This window comes from Octopus bimaculoides, chromosome 9, assembly GCF_001194135.2.
Source record: "Octopus bimaculoides isolate UCB-OBI-ISO-001 chromosome 9, ASM119413v2, whole genome shotgun sequence".
Taxonomy (NCBI): domain Eukaryota; kingdom Metazoa; phylum Mollusca; class Cephalopoda; order Octopoda; family Octopodidae; genus Octopus; species Octopus bimaculoides.
Window position 1 is genome coordinate 69,308,229 of NC_068989.1, and position 20,628 is coordinate 69,328,856.

Sequence of the window (20,628 nt, forward strand, 5' to 3'; positions counted from 1 at the left end):
CATCCTCTCGTCATCCATACCCTGTCCCTGACTGCTCACAGTGCAGCACTAACCATCATGCACAATCTTCTTTTACCCTAAAACATTAGACCTCTGAAATTTATTCCCTGCAGACGACTGTAGGTGTTCAAACTGGAGTTCTATTTTATGTAATGACTAAAGCATTACATAAAAAAATTTAGTAGTTAACATCCAGAATGAGTCGAAAACTAAACAACTATGCCCTACATCATCCAAACAGTGTATTCTTTCTTACATGAAATGTTTTGTGTATTGCTTATTTTTTAAATCTATTTGTAGAAATGACTAAAATAAGATACAGTATCACCAGTACCGAACAACACTGGACAGGTCTAGAATTGAAGAAAACTAGATTTTTTTAAAAAGTCTAAATAGAAACAAAATCAAAACTCAAAAAATATTTGCCAAGTACTTATTCATTCACTTTCCTGGTATTACTCCTCTTTTTGCTATCGTTTTCTTTTTTTTCTAAGACAGCTACTATGCTAACTGCAAGAAATAGCAAACAAATCACCTTCAAATCACACATCCTGTTTTATATGAAACAAGGACTACTCTATGTAATGTTAGTCGTTGACACACAATGTATGACTGACTAGCAGTTAGGATGGTCAATAGTAAGCAAGAAGTAAACAACAAGCCTATTCGATGCTTTTTGCTAACTTTTTTCCCAACAGCCCCCTCACTCCCTTTAAACACTGCACTCTTCCTTTTCTCTAACCATTCCTTCAAATAATTTTGCAACAGCTCAAATTAAACATCAATTCCATTTGGTTGGTGCTGGTACATTTACACCCCTGTAACTTAGAGGTTTGGCAAAAAGACCGATAGATTAAGTGCCAGGCTTAAAATAATAAGTGCTGGGGTTGATTCATTTGACTGAAAAATTTTCCAAAGTGGTGCTCCAGCATGGCTGCAGTCTTATGACTGAGACAAGTAAAAGATAAATATGTAAATGTTTGTTTAGAGGGTAAGAAAAAATATATTAAGCATAAGAACTATAAGAGAAATAAACACACACACACAAATCTATACATACATAGGGAGTGGTGCTGGCTTTAAGGGTATCATGAAAGGCCTGGTTGAAAGCCTGACCTTCTGCATTCTTTTACAGGGTTTAGTAAAACTGAAGGATCACTGCAATAATTGTGTGAATTTGAGATGGGAATATGTTGGATAAAATCCTCCTGTATTTTCTTTTACCCAAAACCAGGAACTTTTCTGCACCCCTTTGTATGTTTAGAGGGTAAGAATAAAATATATTAATAAAAACTGTAGGAGAAATAAACACACACAAATCAATACATACGAGTGGGGTGTTGAAAATTTCCTGGCTTTAAGGGTATCATGAAAGGCCCGTTTAGAGGCTAACTTTCTGAGTTCTTTTACAGAATCTAGAAAAACTAAAGGACCACTGCAATAAGTGTGTGAATCTGAAAGGGGAATATGTTGGATAAAATCATAATTGATCCTCTTGTATATTCTTTTACTTAAAGACAGGAACTTTTGAGCACCACTTTATATGTTTATAGGATAAAAATAAACTAGATTAACCACAAGGACTGTAGGAGAAATAAACACACAGACATACACATACAGAAATCAATACATAGAAACTTAATCTTTCAGCGTTTAGATTACACTGTCTCATGTAATGCATGTTCACATTTTTTTGAATTTATCATGCATAATTGTGTTGCTTTGAAATTTCAATTATGTGATTGTCTATTTTTAGAATGACATTGTAGGGTAAGTGTGAGAGGCTACATCTGACTAGTCTGAACATAAAATATATGGGCTGGATATGACCGGCTTAAATGCTAAAAAGTTAATCACACAGAAGCAGAATCTGTCAAGCTGACATTTACATTTTTTAATGTAATTAGAATAATTCTTAACTAGAATTTGATTTGATAGCAAAAGTAAATAAACACTAATGTTTAATAATTAAATGTAAAAATAAGACAAGAAAATTTGATATCTAGATAATAATGAATTGAGAAACTCGTATCTGCACAACGATAGACAGCTATTAAATTAACTGCTGAGATATTAATGTAAATGATAATTAACATGCATCATCATCATCCTTTAATGTCTATTTCCCATGATGGCATGGATTTGACTAGAGCTGGCTAGCAGGAGAGCTGCACCAGGTTTCAGTCTGATTTGACTTGTTTTCTATGACTGGATGCCCTTCCTAACACCAACCACTTTACAAAGTGTGCTGAGTGCCTGTTACATGGCACTGGCATGGGTGCTTTTTATGTGGAATTGGCACAGGTACCTCTTTATGTAGTGCTGGAATGAGCACTCATTACTTGATGCCAGCATGAATGCTTTTTACATGGCACCAGCACAGGGCTCTTGCAGGCCAATTCTCTTCAGTAAGGAGAGCAGCATTAACACTTCTGCTGTGGAGGATGGGTCTTCTTGAGTACAGCAAGCCTACAGATATTTTGGTCCTTTGTCATCTCCTTGGTAAGGTTCAGTGTCCTGAGGTTGTCCTTCAATACTCTGTCTTATATCTCTCTCGGTCTCCCTCTTCCACAGGTTTCCTCCACTTTAAGTGACCGGCACTTCTTTATAGAGCTGTCTACATCCATCCACATCTCATGTCTAAACTAGCGTAGTCTCCTCCTTTGCACATTGCATCTAATTCCTCTTATGCCTAACATGTACACTTACATTGCACATCCAGTGGAGCATACTAGCTTCATTCCTCTCTAACCTTTGCATTCCCTCTGCAGTCAAGGCACACACCTCACTACCATGTAAAATTGCTGGTTGTATACATGCATCACACAATATTCCTTTCACTCAGAGAGGGAGGGAGACTTTGGGCTGCCAACAGAAGTAAAATCTCTCTGTATTTTTTCCATCCTATTCTTATTCTAGCTATGACATTTTCTATACATCCTGCTCAACAACTAATTTGGTCCCCAAAATAGCAGAAATTATCCACTACCTCTAAAGAGTCTCTGGGGCATTTGAGAAAATCCATTTCCCAAGTATCTGTAGTTTTTATGGTTCTTGTACATCTTCCACATACAAGCACTACTTTCTCTGATAATCTTCCACAAGCACAAATTTGTTATGGGAAAGACAAACAGGTGGCACCAATAACTGACCTGTAAGAAAATTTTTTTAAATGACAAGGCTTCAGATTATATGGTCCCTAGTACTTAACTGCAACTTTATTTTATCAATCCCAGGAGGATAAAAGGCAAAACTAATCTCAGCTGAATTTGAACTCAGAGCATAAAGAGTCAAAACAAATACTTTAAGGTATTATGTCAGATACTTTAACAATTCTACCAATATATCATCATCATCATTTAATGTCTGCTTTCCATGCTGGCATGGGCTGGACAGTTTCACATGTCTGTTGTGGTATGGTTTCTACAGCTGGATGCTCTTCCTAATGCCAACCACTTAACAGAGTGTGCTGAGTGCTTTATATGTGCCACCAGTACAGGTGCATTTACACAGCATTGGCACAGGTGCTTTTTAAGTGGCACTGACACCTGTAAGGACAAAGTCTGTATGTGTATAAGACAAGAGTTTTACTTAGCTTGACGTGTATCATCAAGTACAGGAAATTACCTCATCTCCTGGTCCCTTGTCATTTCCTCAGTGAAGCCCAGCATCTGAAGATCCTTTCTTACTATTATGTCCCTTGTCTTCTTGAGTCTAACCCTTCCACAAGTACTCTCCACAATTAGAGCTTGACACTTCTTTATGCAGCTGTCCTCATCCATACGCAACACATAACCAAACCAGCATAGTCTTCTCTCTTGCATACACATCTGGTGCCTCTTATACCCAGTTTTCCTTTTGAATCATTTGCACTCTGTCGTGCATGCACACTGACATTACCCATTCAGTGGAGCATGCTAGCTTCATTTCTTTCAAGCCTTTGTAAGTCCTCTGTAATCAAGGCCCAAGTTTCAATGCTATGTAACGTAGATGTATGTACAGAGGCATCATACAATCTGCCTTTTACTCTGAGGGAGAGGCCCTTAGTTACTAACAAAGGTAGAAACACTCTGAACTTTGCTCAGCCCATTCTTATCCTAGCAAGTACACTTTCAGAACTCCCTCCATCACCGCTAACTTGGTTTCTTAGGTAACAGAAGCTATCTGTTACTTCTAATGATCCACCTGAGCATTTGAGGAAGCCTGCTGTCTGCATATTTCTAGTGCTTATTGTACTGCACATTTGCTACACACAAAGACTATATTCTCTGTTAACCTTCCTTTGATGCTGCTACACCTCTTATGTGTCCAAAGCTTGCACTGGGTTATACGTAATACAAGCCAATGAGGGAGCATCTGTACAGGTGCTTGACCTGTTGTTAAAAATAGTAGTCAAATCTCTCTCAAATCATATCTTATTGTCTTTAAAAAAAAAAAAAAAGGAGACACAGGATAATATAGTCCTAGGTATACAATGTCTGAAAAAGATAATATGGTCTTCAATCATAGGACTGTTTAATGAAGGCTAATTGTGAGCTAAACAACAACTTGTAAATATAACAGCATAATTTTGTTTCATTTTATCTAATAAATGCCTTTTCCTATCTAAACATACAACTTAGAAATTTATAGATAAATACTCTGTTTTAATTTGAATAATTTTATTGTTAAAATGAAAAGGTGATTTAACCAGCCAATTAGCTATGTTAATTACTGGTGTTGGATAACTCAAAGTATTTGCAGAGTGCAGGGAAACATATTAAAAAAAATAATGTAGGCTGAGACAAACTAAGTTTGAAAAAGAAATAAAAACAAACAAGATACCTGGTCACAGCTGGGATGTCTTTTATATGTCAACTTGATCATATGAGTTAAAAACTATGACTATGTCTGTTTGGTTAAGAAGTTTGCATTGCAACAATGTAGCCTCAAACATGAGCCCATGTGGCTGTAAGGGTAAACATGTGGGCCTAACTACATGGCATCTTAGGCAAGTGTCGACTTAAGTGTTAAGCTGACCAATGCCTTCTGAGTGATATTTATAAATGGAAACTGCACAGAGAGACACACTCATGGTTTGAGTGTGTCTCTCTGGGGTAACAATCTGGAGATAATGTATTCAATAGAAACAGAGTGGGAAAGCCTGACTTAACTGAAGAAGTCTCAGCATGCTGCAGAAACACCAGAGTAACAGCTTGCTGGACCAGCTTAAATAAACTGTGTGTGTGTGTACATGCATTGTGTGCACTGTGTGCATACATGCATGTGTGTGTACACACTCATTTATCTGTTCTTGGGTGATGATCTAGAAAAAGAGTACTCAATACAGAGTACAATAGTCTGACTTGTCTGATAAAGCAGTGGAATGCTGCAGAAACTCCAGGGTAATGGGCTGCTAAACTAGCTTGAACTACTTACGTATGTATGTGCATGCACAAATGTATGTGCAAAGCAGTTTCTATGCCAGTCCTTATTTTAACACCACTTGAAAAATTGTGGTCAATATAAGTGGCTAAAACCTTTCAAGTAAGTAAATGTAAGATTTAAGCACTTAAAAATTTATAGAAAATGCTCTGAATCGTCTTGAGTGGTATAAATTTGCTGTTTAAGTCTGTTATTCTCAAATAATGATTTCAGATTAAATGCCCAAATTTCTTTGTGTTCCAGAGTCATATCTACAATTGTCTATGGGAGTCCTATTACTTAAATAAACATTTCTGCAAGCAGAGTTTGAACTCAGAACCTTCATTTTGAAGACCCATACAATCAATAATAAAAGAAAAATATGAAATAGCAAACTTTTTTGGAAGTAATAAACAGATTCGTGCAATCACGCAAATAAATCTATTAGAGAGAGAGAAAAAAAGATAGAGAGGAGGGAGGGGAGAGAGAGATGATGTAAATAGAGTTATTTCTTTGTTGGACCTAATAAACAAATCTATAATCAAAGGAATTCAACTATGATCATCCCAACTTTTACTTCAGACATTGTCTATGCAGGACTACATCATCCAATATGTCTTTTCCTTTTCTTAAAATGGTAGAATGTAACTTGAGGGAGAGCTGGCCACTATTTCTTAGCAGGACGAACAATCACAAGTAGGGCTGTTGATGTTATTGCTGAGTAGCCGTTGTCATTCTGCTCTTTCACTTTCAATATATCAAACTTCTGTCTGATTTCCAACCATAATTTACATTGTCAGGCAATAAAAGGAAAATCAGGTTATTTTCTTGATGTCCTCCGGCTTCTTTGTCTGTCTCTTATAGCCAAGCAGCATCACACATTTGGTGAACTATTTTCTCAGAAAGAAACTTTGTTTTTAACAAAGCTGTAACCCTTACTTTTAGTGCCTTACTTTTATTAACCATGAAGAAGTCTTTCTGATTAAAGTTCATTTTTTAAACCTTAAAACTAATACTACTTCTGTCCTGTGCTAGGCTTTACAATGAAAATCAAGTGTTGCCCAGCTGTTTCTAAGAGCATCTAGTTTTATGAAGATTAAGCCTTATTGACTTCTCCACTGTAACCCTAAATTCTTCACAAAGTACATTGCTACCAACTCCTGACAGGTTCCAGGCCTTCATTCATGACCTGGATAGCTCTCTCTCAAGCAACTTCTATTCAGCTACCGTTCTCATTATTCATCAGCCTGCAGACCATGGAACCCCATCAAATGCCTTCTCTCGATTAACAAATGCAATGTTGTTTATTCTTTGTGGAAGATGTTTTTGTATTCCTATTGTTGACTACTAGAACTATACAACAAATGTAGCACTTGTAGTCCCATGTTGTGGCACAAACCCAAATTGCACCCACTCAAGTACATTTGTTATCAGCTTCATTACATTGTTTACGAGTCTGAGACCCCTACAATTATTTTATCTCTCTTTGAACAATAGATGCACAATATTTTTATCATGATAATCACATGTTTGACCATAACTATACAGAACTAAAGCAATTACATCTATAGTTCATTAAAATTCCTTTCTCATACATAAAAAAAAAATATTTTGCATACATGAAAGCAACAGTGGGTGACATAGAACTTAATAATGGGGGTAGAAGAGTAATAGCTATTAAAAAGGAGTATGGCAATGTATAGACAATATGTGACAAGTTGAGTGTAAGTTGAGGAAATGATTAAATATGAGAATCAATACAAACAACTCAGATGACTGCATTGGTATGTAAGAACCAATGACGTAACCAGAGTAGAAAAGTGATTCTGAGAGGCAAAACATGGTAATCAGAGTGAAAGAAATGTAAAAGAAAGTCAGGCAACTGAGATTTTAGACAGTTATGTAAGGCACAGGCAGGGCCTGACTAAAGCTTTGTGAATAAGTTCCACCGTCATCATCCTCATTTAATGTTTGTTTTTTATGCTGGCATGGGTTAGATGGCTTGACTGGAACTGGTAAGCCAGAGAGCTGCACAAGGCTCCAGTCTGTTTTGGCTTGCTTTCTATAGCTGGATGCCCTTCCCAATGCCAACCATTTCACAGAGTGTACTAGATGTCTTATGCATCACCGGCATGAGTGCCTTTTAACGTGTCACCAGCAGAGGTTCTTTTCAAGTGTCACTGGCATGGGTGCCTTTCATGCATCACCAGCACTGGTCATGACCATGATTTCACTTAGATTGACATGTCTTCTCAAGCACAGCAATTTGCCAAAAGTATCAGTCACTTATCACCTCCATGAAACTCAACACCCAAAGATCACATTTCACTATCTTGTCCTATGTCTTCCCGATCTACCTCTTCCACATGGAAACTCAAAGAAGCTTGTTGTAGATATGTGTATGTATGTACATTAGTATGTGAATGTTTCTCCTTGTAAATGAGCATCATTAGTTAAGAGATTTGCCTGCTACATTGAAAAGGTTGAATGTCTTTTTACAATTTCAATTGGTGTAATGACAAAAAAAGATAGTGTGTATGGCTAGAGTAAAACCTGAAAGGCTATTGGACTGTTTATATTTCAAGTCAAATTTTATAAGTACAACATTCCTCCAGTCTTCAGGGACATGGCATATATTTTCATTTTTTTATATATATCCAAGCATGGAAATGTTCTAAGAAGTTTGCTCTCCAACCACTTAGTTCTGAGTTCAGTTTGCCTGTGTGGCACTTTGTTCAAATGTCTTCTACTATAGCTTCGGAAACTGAGAGAAGCCCATCGTGTGTGTGTGTGTGTGTGTGTGTGTGTGTGTGTGTGCATCTTTGCATTTGTCCCTCACCACCACTTGACAACTAGTGTTGTTTTTTTTTTTTTTTTTTACTTCTGTCTAACTTAGCAGTTTGGTAAAGAGAGACTAATAGAATAAGTACCAGGTTTCAAAAATATAAATACTGGGGTTGATTTTTTTTTCCCATTAAAACTTTCAAGGAAGTGCCCCAGCTTGGCCACAATCTAATGCTCGACACAAAATAAAAGATGTATATATTCATTAATTACAAGCATGGTTGCGTGGTTAAGAAGTCTGCTTCCCAACCATGTGATTTCAGGTTCAGTGCCATAGTGAGTCACATTAAGTAAGTGTCTTCTACAACAGTCCTCAACCGATCAAAGCCTTGTGAATGGACCTGATAGACAGAAACCTGTCAAAAGTGTGTATGTGTGTGTGAATGTGTATCTGACATTACTAGATGGTTGAATATATGTGTCACCTTCATACAAGTTGTGTCGTTTGTTTCTGAGCTTTCATGAAAATATGTCCAACCACAGGGAAATATCTTGCTTTGAGATGGATGAGAACTGGCAATAGGAAGGGTACCTGGCCATAAAAAATCTGCCTTGACAAATTCTATCTGGCCCATGCAAGCATGGAAAAGAGGATGTTAAAATGATGATGATATATTAGTCTGAGGTGAAGCATCGATATTAATAGAATTCTGAAAATCTTTCACATAGCAATTGAAGGCCATGCAAATAATATTTCAATTTGAATTGTTACACCTTAGAAGTTAGAAAGCAACCAAAGGACAAAAAAGAATCCCAGAGGAATGTAATTTTGAGAAAGAAGGATTAATTAAAAATAATTACTATGGAATCTTGAAGTAGGACACAGTAGGAATGGTAAGAGAAGAGAATACATTGATACATTGAACAGGTTTGCAATTTTAAATAGGTACAGATTACTAGATTACTGTAGTTAGTATGAAAAGGGAAATAGCGAAGAGAATTTGACAGAGAGGTGTGCATGTGTGTGAAGAGACAGGTGTGTGTGCATGCATGTTTTGATATAACTACCAAGCTGTGGAGAGCATTTCTTTAAAAGTAACATAGATTTTTTAAGTGCTACAAACCAAGTCCATGAGATCAACCCCCTTCATTTCTCAAAAAAATCTTTGACTCTCTTTGCTGTGTGATAGGGAGCGTTGTCCTGCACGAAGATAGGAGGTTGAACCGACAAGGATCTGAGATGTGGAAGGGCAGGTTGTCTAAGAATCTGCTTGTAGATTTCAGCATTGACAGTCCCTTGTAGGCAAATAAATCGACCAGGACCAGCAGCAGAGATCCCTTCCCCTACCATTACACTGCCTCCACCACATTTCACTGTCTTCCTCACACATGCACGAGATAACCTTTTGTCACTTCTTCATCAGACATACATCCTGCTGTTGGAACCAATTACATTAAACTTTGATTCATTGCTAAAATGAACCTGCGACCACTGTTCTTCTGTCCAAATGACATGTTCTTGAGTAAAATGAAGACGGGCTCTTTGATTCTTCTTGGAGATCAGAGGTTTCTTTGCCAGTGCCTGAGCAAGCAACCTAGAACCTCATAAGCTCTGAAAAACTGTTTTGTGTGATATGTTGACATCAGAAGTGGAGCTAAACGTGATGGATATCTCAGCAGCACTCATAAACCTATCCTTCAGTGACATTCTAACCATAATACAATCCTCACTTGGTGAAGTTTTACGAGGTCTACTGGTTTGGGGTTTAGCATCTATCAATCCTGATGACTTAAAACGAGCTACAATTCGTTGCACAACACTTGTAGACCTTCCTACAGTAGTTGCTATCACGGAATTTGATATGCCCTCTTGGTGAAGGCACACAATTCTTTGTTTTTCATCACAGGACACCAGTCATCTCTCACAAGCTGCAATGTTGACAGCTGAATCTTCCAATAATGTAATATCATAAGAAGTAACTTAGCCCATTAATAGTCTTCTAAACAACAAATACCTCGGTTAGTAATTCATTTTTTTCTATGTGACCCTTAACTTTTGGCAGCTGCAATTTGGAAGATTGTTTATTTCCTCATAACTCACGAAATATTTCTATTTACTTGAACTTTTCATGAAAGATAGATATTAGATATATCTAAATATGTGTAAAATATCTAGTCTCAACGTATTGTCAATCTTCTATAATAACTATTTCAATACACTTGTTCTTACTGACCCTTATATTATGGCCACCACTGTATATCTAGTTCCCTTTATATCCAGATTTTCTCTCAAATCAACAATATCCTATCATTCATGTACACTGACATTACACATCCAGTGAAGCATGTATACTTCATTTCTTTCCAGTCCACGTCTTACCTTGCTGTCATGTAGCAGTACACTTCATACACAAGCATCATACAATCTAATCTTCCCTCAGATGAAGAAGCCCATCGTTACTAGCAGAGATTATAGCTTACAAAATCATTTTCTATAAAACTCATTCTTACTCTGGCGACTATGCTTTCAGAACACTCTCCTGCTGCTAATAAGATCACCTCAGTTGCAGAAGCTATCGACTATTTCTAAAGAACCTTCTGGGTATTTGGTAGAAACTATTTCCTGTGTGCTTATTGTCGCCGAGTACCTGCTGAATATTGAAGTCTGTTTCTCTGTAATTCCAAGACACTTCTTGAGCGTCCATTGTTTAAACTGGAGGCATGGCCATTTCCTTGATAAAGTCAATATTTACTAATTTAACAAGGGTAAAGTTTGCTTTTTTTATAACCAAATGCCTTCCTTAACTAAACATTCTAAAATGTATGTTAATATTAGCTTCCATGCATGTAAACATATATGTTGGGCACGTGTTCATCTCTGAATGAGAGCACACTGTGCGTGTGAGGGACGTCATAGGAGCATTATGGGTTAAAACTGGGACTCTAGACCCGCATGGGCATCTGGGAAACTACAGTGTGACCGTAACCTATGATGGTGCTGTGCTATGTAGGTTGGAATAAAAGCATACAAAATTCCAGACGCAATATTCAACTGCTATTTATGTTACCGATCTCAGGTTAAAAGAAAGGCAAAAATCAAAACAACTACTTAAAAATGAAAGATAATCTGGCGTTCTGCTCTTTGTCATTCAACCATCCCTCATATTAACATTATCATAATAATGAATATAAATAAATTTTCAAAGTATTATTTCAATTGTAAACCCATTTTCCGCTTGATAATATATAATGTATGTAGAAAGAGCATATTCCATTTACTGATTAGTGTTCAGCGAGGATAAAAAATTAAAAAAAGACACTGCAAGATTTGAACTCACGAATATAGGACACCCAATAATAAAGTTTCGATACGCGCTGACTTTCACAACATAAGGGCGACAAGAAAGCTTCTATGTTGTTTCTCGACCTGTTAGAAATTGCATCCAAATCTCTCTCAAATCACACACTTAAATATCGAAGGAACAGTAAATATAATATAGCCCAACACAATCCTTAAAAGACGGGATCGCCATAACTGGAATGCCTTTGACCAGACAGAAGCCTGTGTGTTTGATTAGAGCTGGCTTGGTGCTAAATAATTCAACTGAGGAACAGAAACGGTGTCTCTTCTATAAGAGAATGAATAATTAACTGCAAATGGTGTAATGAAAGCCACTTAAAAACATCTTGTTACCTCGTCTCCTTCCGACACTTTTAATCATACAAATTATGCTGCATGTATGGTGTATGCAAGCACCTGTGTGAGTGTGTGCCTTTGTGCATGTGCGCGTTTGTGTGTGCATGAATCATAGATTCCGTGCATGCTCATTCATGCATATAAAATGCGTTTACTTTTGATTACATGTGGTAATATATTTGTGCTACTTATTGATTCTTTTTCGATAATACTCATATGTGTATGTATGTATGTATGTATATTAGACATGGGACCCTACAATTGTGAATTCAAAGGGATCTGGGGTTGTCTAGTTTCGGAGTGTGTGAGTAGGGGGTGTGATTCGTAATCTCAAGCAAGGACCGATGGAAACGAAAGCTAACAAACACTAATACTAAATAACAATAATACTGAAACAAATCACATACACAAATGCTGAAAAGAATAAAGATTAAGAAGAATTAAAAATTAGTATAATTCATCAAAGCGGGGACAGACTTCAAATAAATATAACGTATAGCTTCGACGGTCAAATAAAATCTATTTTATAAGACCAATCAACAAACAAACGGCCTAGTGGTTTTATTTCGTCTGTTCACTTTCTGTGATTAATTAAATACATTACGAAATTACCTCCGTAAAATAATTCGAGGCGATGATTTTTATATTTCCAAGTCGAATTATGTTAACAAGAACGTAAAAATAATAGACAGCGTAAATTTCTAACATTCGATTAAATAATTAAAAAGCAAAGCACTACAAGCGAGATTTTTTATATCTACATCATAGATTTAGGAGGCGGATCCTTCCTTGCGTGCTTCCCAACAGAATAAGCAACCACAACACTAACAATATTATAGATTGTTGAATATAACAAAACAAGAATTGGATTGAAATAATATCTAAAAACTCAATTGTTAACTAACTATTTGATAAATTATAGTAACTATTTTTAATTTCAACCGGTAATTATGATAAATTAGGAAAGCCACAATCAAAACGGTATGCAAATAAAAGTCAATAAAAGCAAGTAATAACGAAACCAGACAAAAACGGTATTACTGCAGTAATACACAATTAGCTCTGTGTGATATTCTGAATATCTCAGTTAATGTTAACATGATAAGTACTAAATGATTGCAAAAATTGCTTCCTTTGATTTTAAAATTCCAATATATGTTTATTTTATACATAGATATAAATTTCAATTTCTCGGTTTATTTATAATGAAATAACAACTGTATGCTTCAAACATGCACATAGATTTTTATTGTATGTGTAATTATGCAGGCGTGCATTAATTTGGGCGCAAAATAAAATAATGAAGTAAAAAGAAGTAACAATGGGTGAATTTTTAAACCGCTTATTCAATAATACTCTTGAAATATTTTGTGAGGAAGTGTGGATTTAAAAGGTTAGAATAAACTTAGATGTATGTTATTTATTGATTGAAAATATATTTAAATAACTTTTGTTCTCTATAAGAAAAGGCTTAAGAATTATTTATGTTTATGTAAAGGGAATATGAGAAGGTTGGTATAAATTTCGTAATAAAATCGTAATTATAAAAAGAGGCGTCATCAGGGAAACAAAAATAGCAGCCGAAAGTTAAGTCGACAGATCCAAAAAATTACAACGGGACAAATTCAATTTCTTAAGAGAATAGTTAGAAAATAAATACATTATAAGTCTCTAACTATTTCTATTTTGTTGATAAATTATTCACAAAGTGCAAAGAAAAATTAAGAGCAATTAAATTTAGCTTGTAAAATATAAATTTATGTCCATAGCCAACGAGTCCGGTCTGCAAAAAGACAACACATGGGAAAGGAAAAGAAAAAAACAGAATTTCTTTACCTGTTGAGTTGCCAATTCAAAGACATTGCTCACGATGCAGTCACTATCACTAGCCATTACAAAACTGCTTTGCACTAAGACTTATTTCCATGTTTGGTGCACAGATGTTAAGTGGATGTTAATAAGACAGACACTCGCTGAGGACAAGACCACCATGTTTGTTATTATGCCAGATCACATGAGGAAGAATTGAAGGTGGGGGCGTCAACATTATAATTGGTTTTAAAAATATATATATAATAATTAAAATACAGGATATTTTTTTTTCCACTTTATTTAGTCATCCAACAATTTTAGGTTAGATTTTACATTTAATTATATTATGAGCAGTATGACATTTCCGTCCTCGGTCTGAGATATAAATGGATAGGGCTAAATAAATAAATAAATAAATATGCTTATGTATGTGTATATTATATGTATATATATATTCAGCTGGTCAGAAAAATATACAAAATTAATTATAATTCCAATTACTATTCGACCTAAGTTAATTTAGGAGAATTTATTCCAAGACCTCATCAAATATATATATAAAGCATAAAAAGAAGGTAGACTAGGAAAATTAAATGATTTGATATAGAAACGGTATAAAAAGAAACAGAAATTTTATTGTGCAAATGTTATTAAAGAATAAAGAAAAGTATTACATAATTTAATTTTATGCTGTTTCTTAAGAACTAAGCCCGGAGCAATAGCTGCACTTACTTCCGCTTGTACCACCGGTTGAGTGCTCTCCCTTGTACTTTTAATTTACTATAGCACGTGACCTTATGTTTTTCTACAATTTAATATTGAGGACTATCTAAGGTATTTATCAAATTATATTGAAATATTTACTGATATTTGTCAGTATTTCTACCTCTTAAACTTATTGCATGCTTCAAATATTATTTTGAAATATCCTTCTCTCTTCAGTTTATTATTTTGATTTGCAATTTCCTATGCTACACTATAAATATACACTCCGTCGTAATTCAAAATGCTTCGTAATTTTGTGATTCTGTTATAACGCAACAGTAACTTTTTTTATATTTTGCGCATTTCTCGTAAGAAATAGGTTCTGGGTTATTTTAGTAACTGGCTAGATTATCGACTGGTTTTCTCTTGATACAAAATGTTTCACGTCGTGGTTTACATTGATTTTTTTATAATTGAGACATCAACATTTTAATTTTTGCATAAAGAAAATATATTTGTTCCTTCAAATTAACAATTGTTTTAAGTATATCTTACTGAAAGACATTTGGATATTTATTTTGTAAAACTGGGCACATTTTTATTAGTCATTCGGGTCGGCGTGGAACATTGAATACAAATAGATTTCTTTAAAATTACGATCTTTCATGAAATAATATTTGGGTGTGAGAACATTAATACGAGTTTCAATTATTCGAAAAATTAACTTCTTTAATAAGTGATCTTGAAATTTTTGTTTTTGTATATATATATATATATATATATATATATATATATATATATATATATATATATATATATATATATATATATATATAACCTCGCGTCTCCCATGACTTTGTATATTTTGTAAACTGGGTATTAAAATAGCCGACAAAAGTCTCAAAGTCCATGCGTTAACGATTGAACTGCTAATATCTTAGCTTTAGATTAAAATATCGATTTATTCAGATTGGACATGCTGACTTATCTGTATTGTAATATTATTTAGCTTTAGTTAAACCGTCTTAAACATAAATATAACTGTTTGTCTATGTAATTGTCTACCTGCGATATTCATTTTGAAATATGAATCACTTGAATCTTTCTTAAATAATGGGACACAACATCAAATTTACCACAGTTCAATTTTCATGTTAACTTTTCCATATTTTTGATGTATTATTTCAATCATTTCATTTTATTGAACTAACTCTAATACTTTGCTCATATCCAACCCTCTTTTCTATTATAATTCCACTGGCGTCTTGAATGCTTAATAGGAATATGTTAGCCTTTGTGTCTACCTTGTGTCCACTACTCAGTTTGACTACCAAGTTGTCAGTCTTTGTGGGCGGGGCCGTACTTTGATAAACTTCATGCACTCAAAGTTGTATTACTTCCGTCCTGCCTTTACTCAGCGTTTGGTTGGTTGTATTGCAATTTGGCACGCTATTAAGCATGCGATTAAAGTATGAAATTCGTCTTTTAACACCAACTCTAACGTCTACTAATTCTCTTTTTATTCGGTACTTCTAGTTAATTTTGATGCAAAACATTTGCTTTCATACTCGTCTCATAATAAATTCACTTTTGCCGACCCTCTCGTATCGCAACACTTTCGCACTCCTCCTCATAGCAGCGCAGGAGCGGTATGTTTGTCATTCTGAACTCTCTACAACAATCAGTATTATCCCCTGTGCAGATTGTTGACCGACATTCTGACGTACTAAATACCTTTGATCTCGTTCTCATTTCCAAACCCGACCACTGCTTAATCAAAGCTACTGTCCACATATGCACATAGTACACAATACCCCCAACCACTGCACTCTGGCACTTGCAGTCAGCCAATTGGTCAGGGTTCCACCACTTATACTGTAGCAGTCTTCGTTAGTAATATGTAATATGTTACCTTTGACACACACAAGAGAACTGAGCAGATTTCTCTTAGAAATAACCCTTTACATTCTCACTCAACCAAAACTAAGTTTATAACACAAGTGCAAGTTGTAGCAAATAGATGGTGGCTGTGATGATGATAGTTCAAGACTACTATCTGAAATGCAAAACATGTCTGCATTCATTACAAGATGGGTAATCTCAGTTGCATTCCAAATTGGACTTTGTGGGTAAACATCAGGTAGAGAACAGTGAGTGGGAAATGATTGAGTTAGATATCACACTTACATAAATGCTGTAAAGGTCAGAGAGTGCTATAACATAAATTGTATTGGCACAACCTGACAAAAAGCTTTCTAATTAGCTAATTATTTGCATGCTGAAACATTCTCCAACCAAACATAGATGTCACTGGCAGCAACTTTGCTTTCAAAGTGTTCAGTACCATCGCTGTGTGATAGAAGAAATAGCTAGTTTTAACAGAAACATGCTGACAGTGTAAAACAATGGAAAAAGAATCATCACCGGAGTATGGCTCTGTAAGCAGTACTCCTGTGAAAAAAATTTCCAGTTTGGCCGCCCATTTTTTTGCTCCCATCTCCACTCTGTCAAAACTTTAGTTTTCCACTCCTTGGCACACCACTACAAACACTAAGTGTAAAACAATTTCAGTCACTTCAAATCCACATGACAACCATCTTTGAAAATGTCCTTTCTATTTCCCTCAAATAGTAGTATTTCCCTGAGCTAGACAACCATCAATTCTCTACATGATCCTTCCCAATCTTTTAAAACATGCTGCATAGCATGGAAACGTTGCTAGAGAGAAGATAACTCTTCATAGAAATGTGATATTGTAAAATACAGTGGGTGTGTATGCATGTGTTAGATTTCTATGCTGGACATCTTCTCTGACACTGTTTACTATCTACCTTTCTCCTTCCCAACATCTCAGTGGTGATGAGCACAATCATTAGCATTCACTTCCAATATCTCTCTCTCCTTAGTATTACTAGTATAATGGTCTAGATCCAGGTCTTTATCGTACACCTCTTGTCTTTGAGAAGTTTATTGAAAGTTATGTCACTACACTTGAAATCACCAAAGCCTTTGAGTATATCAAGGATGTGAACTGCCAGTTTTCAATGCATCTCATCATTTGGATTGGAAGCTTCCTACCAGATCACATCATTGCAGTGTGTGCTTATGAGGTTCTCTCTAACCCAAATTCAATCAACTCTGGTGTACCACAAGATTTGTTTATGTGTCTCACACTCTTCCTTCTGTATACTAATGATCTGATTGCTGTCACCTCTATCAACACTGACTCCTATACAAATAATACCACTGCCCATTCACTCCTCCTTAACCTCCTGCACACAGGTGTAAACCACATGTAATTTAGACACCTTTTGTTAAACCTACACACACTCAAATTAACAGAGACTACAAAAACATCTTCCAACTGATTTATGATAATCTTGTATCTTTCAGTAGCACAAAAACATAATTAGTGTTCATATCAAGGAAACAATTTTTCTAGTCTTGGACAACATGCAACTAAAACCCTCAAAGGTGCTATAAATGATCTCTGAGCTTTCCGGCTAACTTCACACACACAGTATAACTAAATCTGCAATCCAAAGACTAATTTCCTTTTCAGGGTCAGAAAATACTTCAGCTCTGATCTATAACTATTTATGCCTTCCCTGCTGTTACCTGACTGTAGGTCTTGAAGCTGCTTAAATAGGGCCTGCAAAAATCATAGGTGCTGCCTGTCCTTCAGGCTAAGGCATGTAAAGAAAACTTACCGTACACTACTACATCATTAGAGCATTACACTAAACATAAACTGCATTGATCTCACTAGTTTGAAATTTCCAATATGTTGTATACAGTGTATTGGAAACTACCTCTTGTACACTGATACACCTTTTATTATTGATTAGCATTGATAAATGTTTTGTAAATCTATGACTACTGTGAATCATAAGCCTTGTAGTGCTACAATTTTCGAAAAAGGTAATGTTAAATTTGAAGGAGATTTAGCTGCTAATTGTAGTAAATTGAACAACCATGAAGAGGTTCAGTGTCCATACCTGATATGCTGGAATGTAAGATATGATCTTCAACTAGGGCAGAAGTATCTTACATTTAGGGCAACATATTTGTGGGTTGCGCCTTGTCATTTGGTCGACTGCCTGAGTGTCATTGATCAGCTTGAGCAGAGATGCCCTTGGGTTATGCAGCAGGATTAGTTCCTTAAAAATCTTTTTAGGAATTAACATGTAATCTCAGAAATAGAAAATTAAAATTTCTTGCTAAAAAAAAAAATGGAATTGGTACTACTTCTTAGATTTACTAGATATAATACTTCAAAACGATAAATCAATTTGTTTAAGGAATCACAACTAATTAATCTCTAGCTCTGTGAGTCAGAGTGGCTGTTCCAGTGCACCTCCCTTGCCATCCTCTGAGGTAATACCTTTCCCATTTTGTCTGCTGGGACCATGAGGCAGGAAATCATATGTTCCACTCCTAATAATATTTAATTTACTCTGTGAAGAATCACACTACAACCACTGACATATCTACATCACAAAAGTGGGAATTCTTTCAGTTGTATTGTCAGCTTCAAGCAGTGTTCGATAGACTTTGGCTGGAGCAAGGCTGTTCTCAAAACTAATTAACACAAGCTGCAAAAATATTAGACTTTGTGCTAATGTTATTTGAATAGTCTGTGATATTGAATTCCTGTATCCTGTTTTGACTTAAACATTGATACTTGATGTTTTATTATATTGTTACCTAAATTACAGTGTGTCCCTGGAATAAGTTTTGTATAGGTTGTGAAAGTGTGCAGGCATTATAGAAAGAAGATCTGTTCAAGTGTATTATTGTATTCCAACTGCTCAATTGGTTGTGGGTCAGCCAAGAATCTGTACTCAAGAATTAATATTTTGTTGAAGAATTTCTAGCATGAAACAAAATTATTCAAAGTAAATGGAAAATAGTAGTATTTGGGAATCACATATTCTCAAATTTCCCTATGTCAACCAATCTAACTGTACAATCTTACACAATCAGTGATTCTTCCAACACTACTTTGGCAAGTACAGTGATGAGGTCATAATAGGACTGAAATATTTCTTGGATTGTCTTTTCCTTGCTAAAAATTTACATTACTCATTAATATTGTCATTTGAAGAATTCTCTGCATTAAATGTGTGAACACTAACTTATGTAAAATAGGCTCTTTCATACTTCAAATGTAGGGTCAAAAGTGAGTATTATACAAGATGTTCGATTAAAAAAAACTCCTCCAGATTTACCATGCCTGATAAACATTTCAGCAGCAAACACAGTGTGTACCAATCCAAATCATTATAATAGGGAACATTAAAATATTAGCTACATTAAGACACTGTTACCACCACCTACCTAAGTTTACTAGTGCCACACCAATAGCCATGTAAAATATGGGAAGTTTTTCTACTGCACACTGTATTTGAGGAGTGTTGCATATCCCATTGAAAAACAGCAAAGATATAGTTGAGGTTTTCATAGTAATAAAGAAAAGTATAAATATAATGTGATTGAGTTAGCAGTCAATAATAAAAGACTCTAGAGAGAGAGCTGTATAACAGGTCTTTGGGGAACCCCACCACTTCCTTAGGCAAGTGTTTCAGCCCTTAACTCCTTCCACTATAAGGGAGCCAGGCTGCATCCAGGTCTCGCTTCAGAATAGCTCTCTTGCTGCCACATTCTGTGTTACTAATGGCATTGCAACCTGCACTTTTGTAGCTGGTCAAAATGTCCCAGAACCAAAATATCTTTGGATGTTGTAACTAGTTCAGTCTGAAACTTTTTATTTCCAATTCAAGCCACACACAAGCTGTTTCTTTCCTTATGCCCATACAGAAGATGTGGAATTTACACTGCAAGTTGAAAAACAGCAATTAATTACATATGAGGGACCCTACTGGATTATGGCTGTGAACTATATCTCCCTATAACACCTGTTGACTGAACAATTAAGACTCAGTGTCATTGCTAAGTTACTGATAACAGGAGACAACATGGCAACAATGATAGTCAGAAAAAATTTTGAATTTGATTGATTCTTCTTTTTGATCTGTTTTCAGTTTCAGATATCTTTTACTTGTTTCTGTCATTGGACAGTGACCATACTGGAACACTGCCTTGAAGGGTTTTAGTTGAATGAATTGATCCCAGTACTTGTTTTTTAAATAAAGTCTGGTGCTTATTCTATTGGTCTCACTTTGCTAAACCATTAGGTTACAGGTACTTAGACCAATACTTATTAG

At 35.4% G+C, this 20,628-nt stretch overlaps 2 protein-coding genes across 4 annotated transcripts in view; one reads left to right on the top strand and one right to left on the bottom strand.

Annotated features, from left to right (window-relative positions):
• The window catches only part of LOC106868034 (UV radiation resistance-associated protein), a 62,954-nt gene extending 48,979 nt beyond the window's left edge, over nt 1–13,975 (bottom strand). The window contains exon 1 of one of the 2 annotated variants that reach the window (XM_014913131.2): nt 13,721–13,975. In XM_014913131.2, the coding sequence (XP_014768617.1) occupies nt 13,721–13,777 (57 nt within the window). In that variant the 5' untranslated portion in view covers nt 13,778–13,975. The remainder of the gene's footprint in view (nt 1–13,720) is intronic. The other variant, XM_014913132.2, reaches the window with a different exon arrangement.
• LOC106868035 (ragulator complex protein LAMTOR4 homolog) overlaps nt 10,841–20,628 on the top strand; it is an 18,354-nt gene continuing 8,566 nt past the window's right edge. Inside the window, exon 1 of one of the 2 annotated variants that reach the window (XM_014913133.2) lies at nt 10,841–10,953. In XM_014913133.2, coding sequence (XP_014768619.1) covers nt 10,909–10,953 — 45 coding nt within the window. In that variant the 5' untranslated portion in view covers nt 10,841–10,908. Of the gene's footprint in view, nt 10,954–14,421; nt 14,531–20,628 lie in introns of those variants that run through there. The other variant, XM_014913134.2, reaches the window with a different exon arrangement.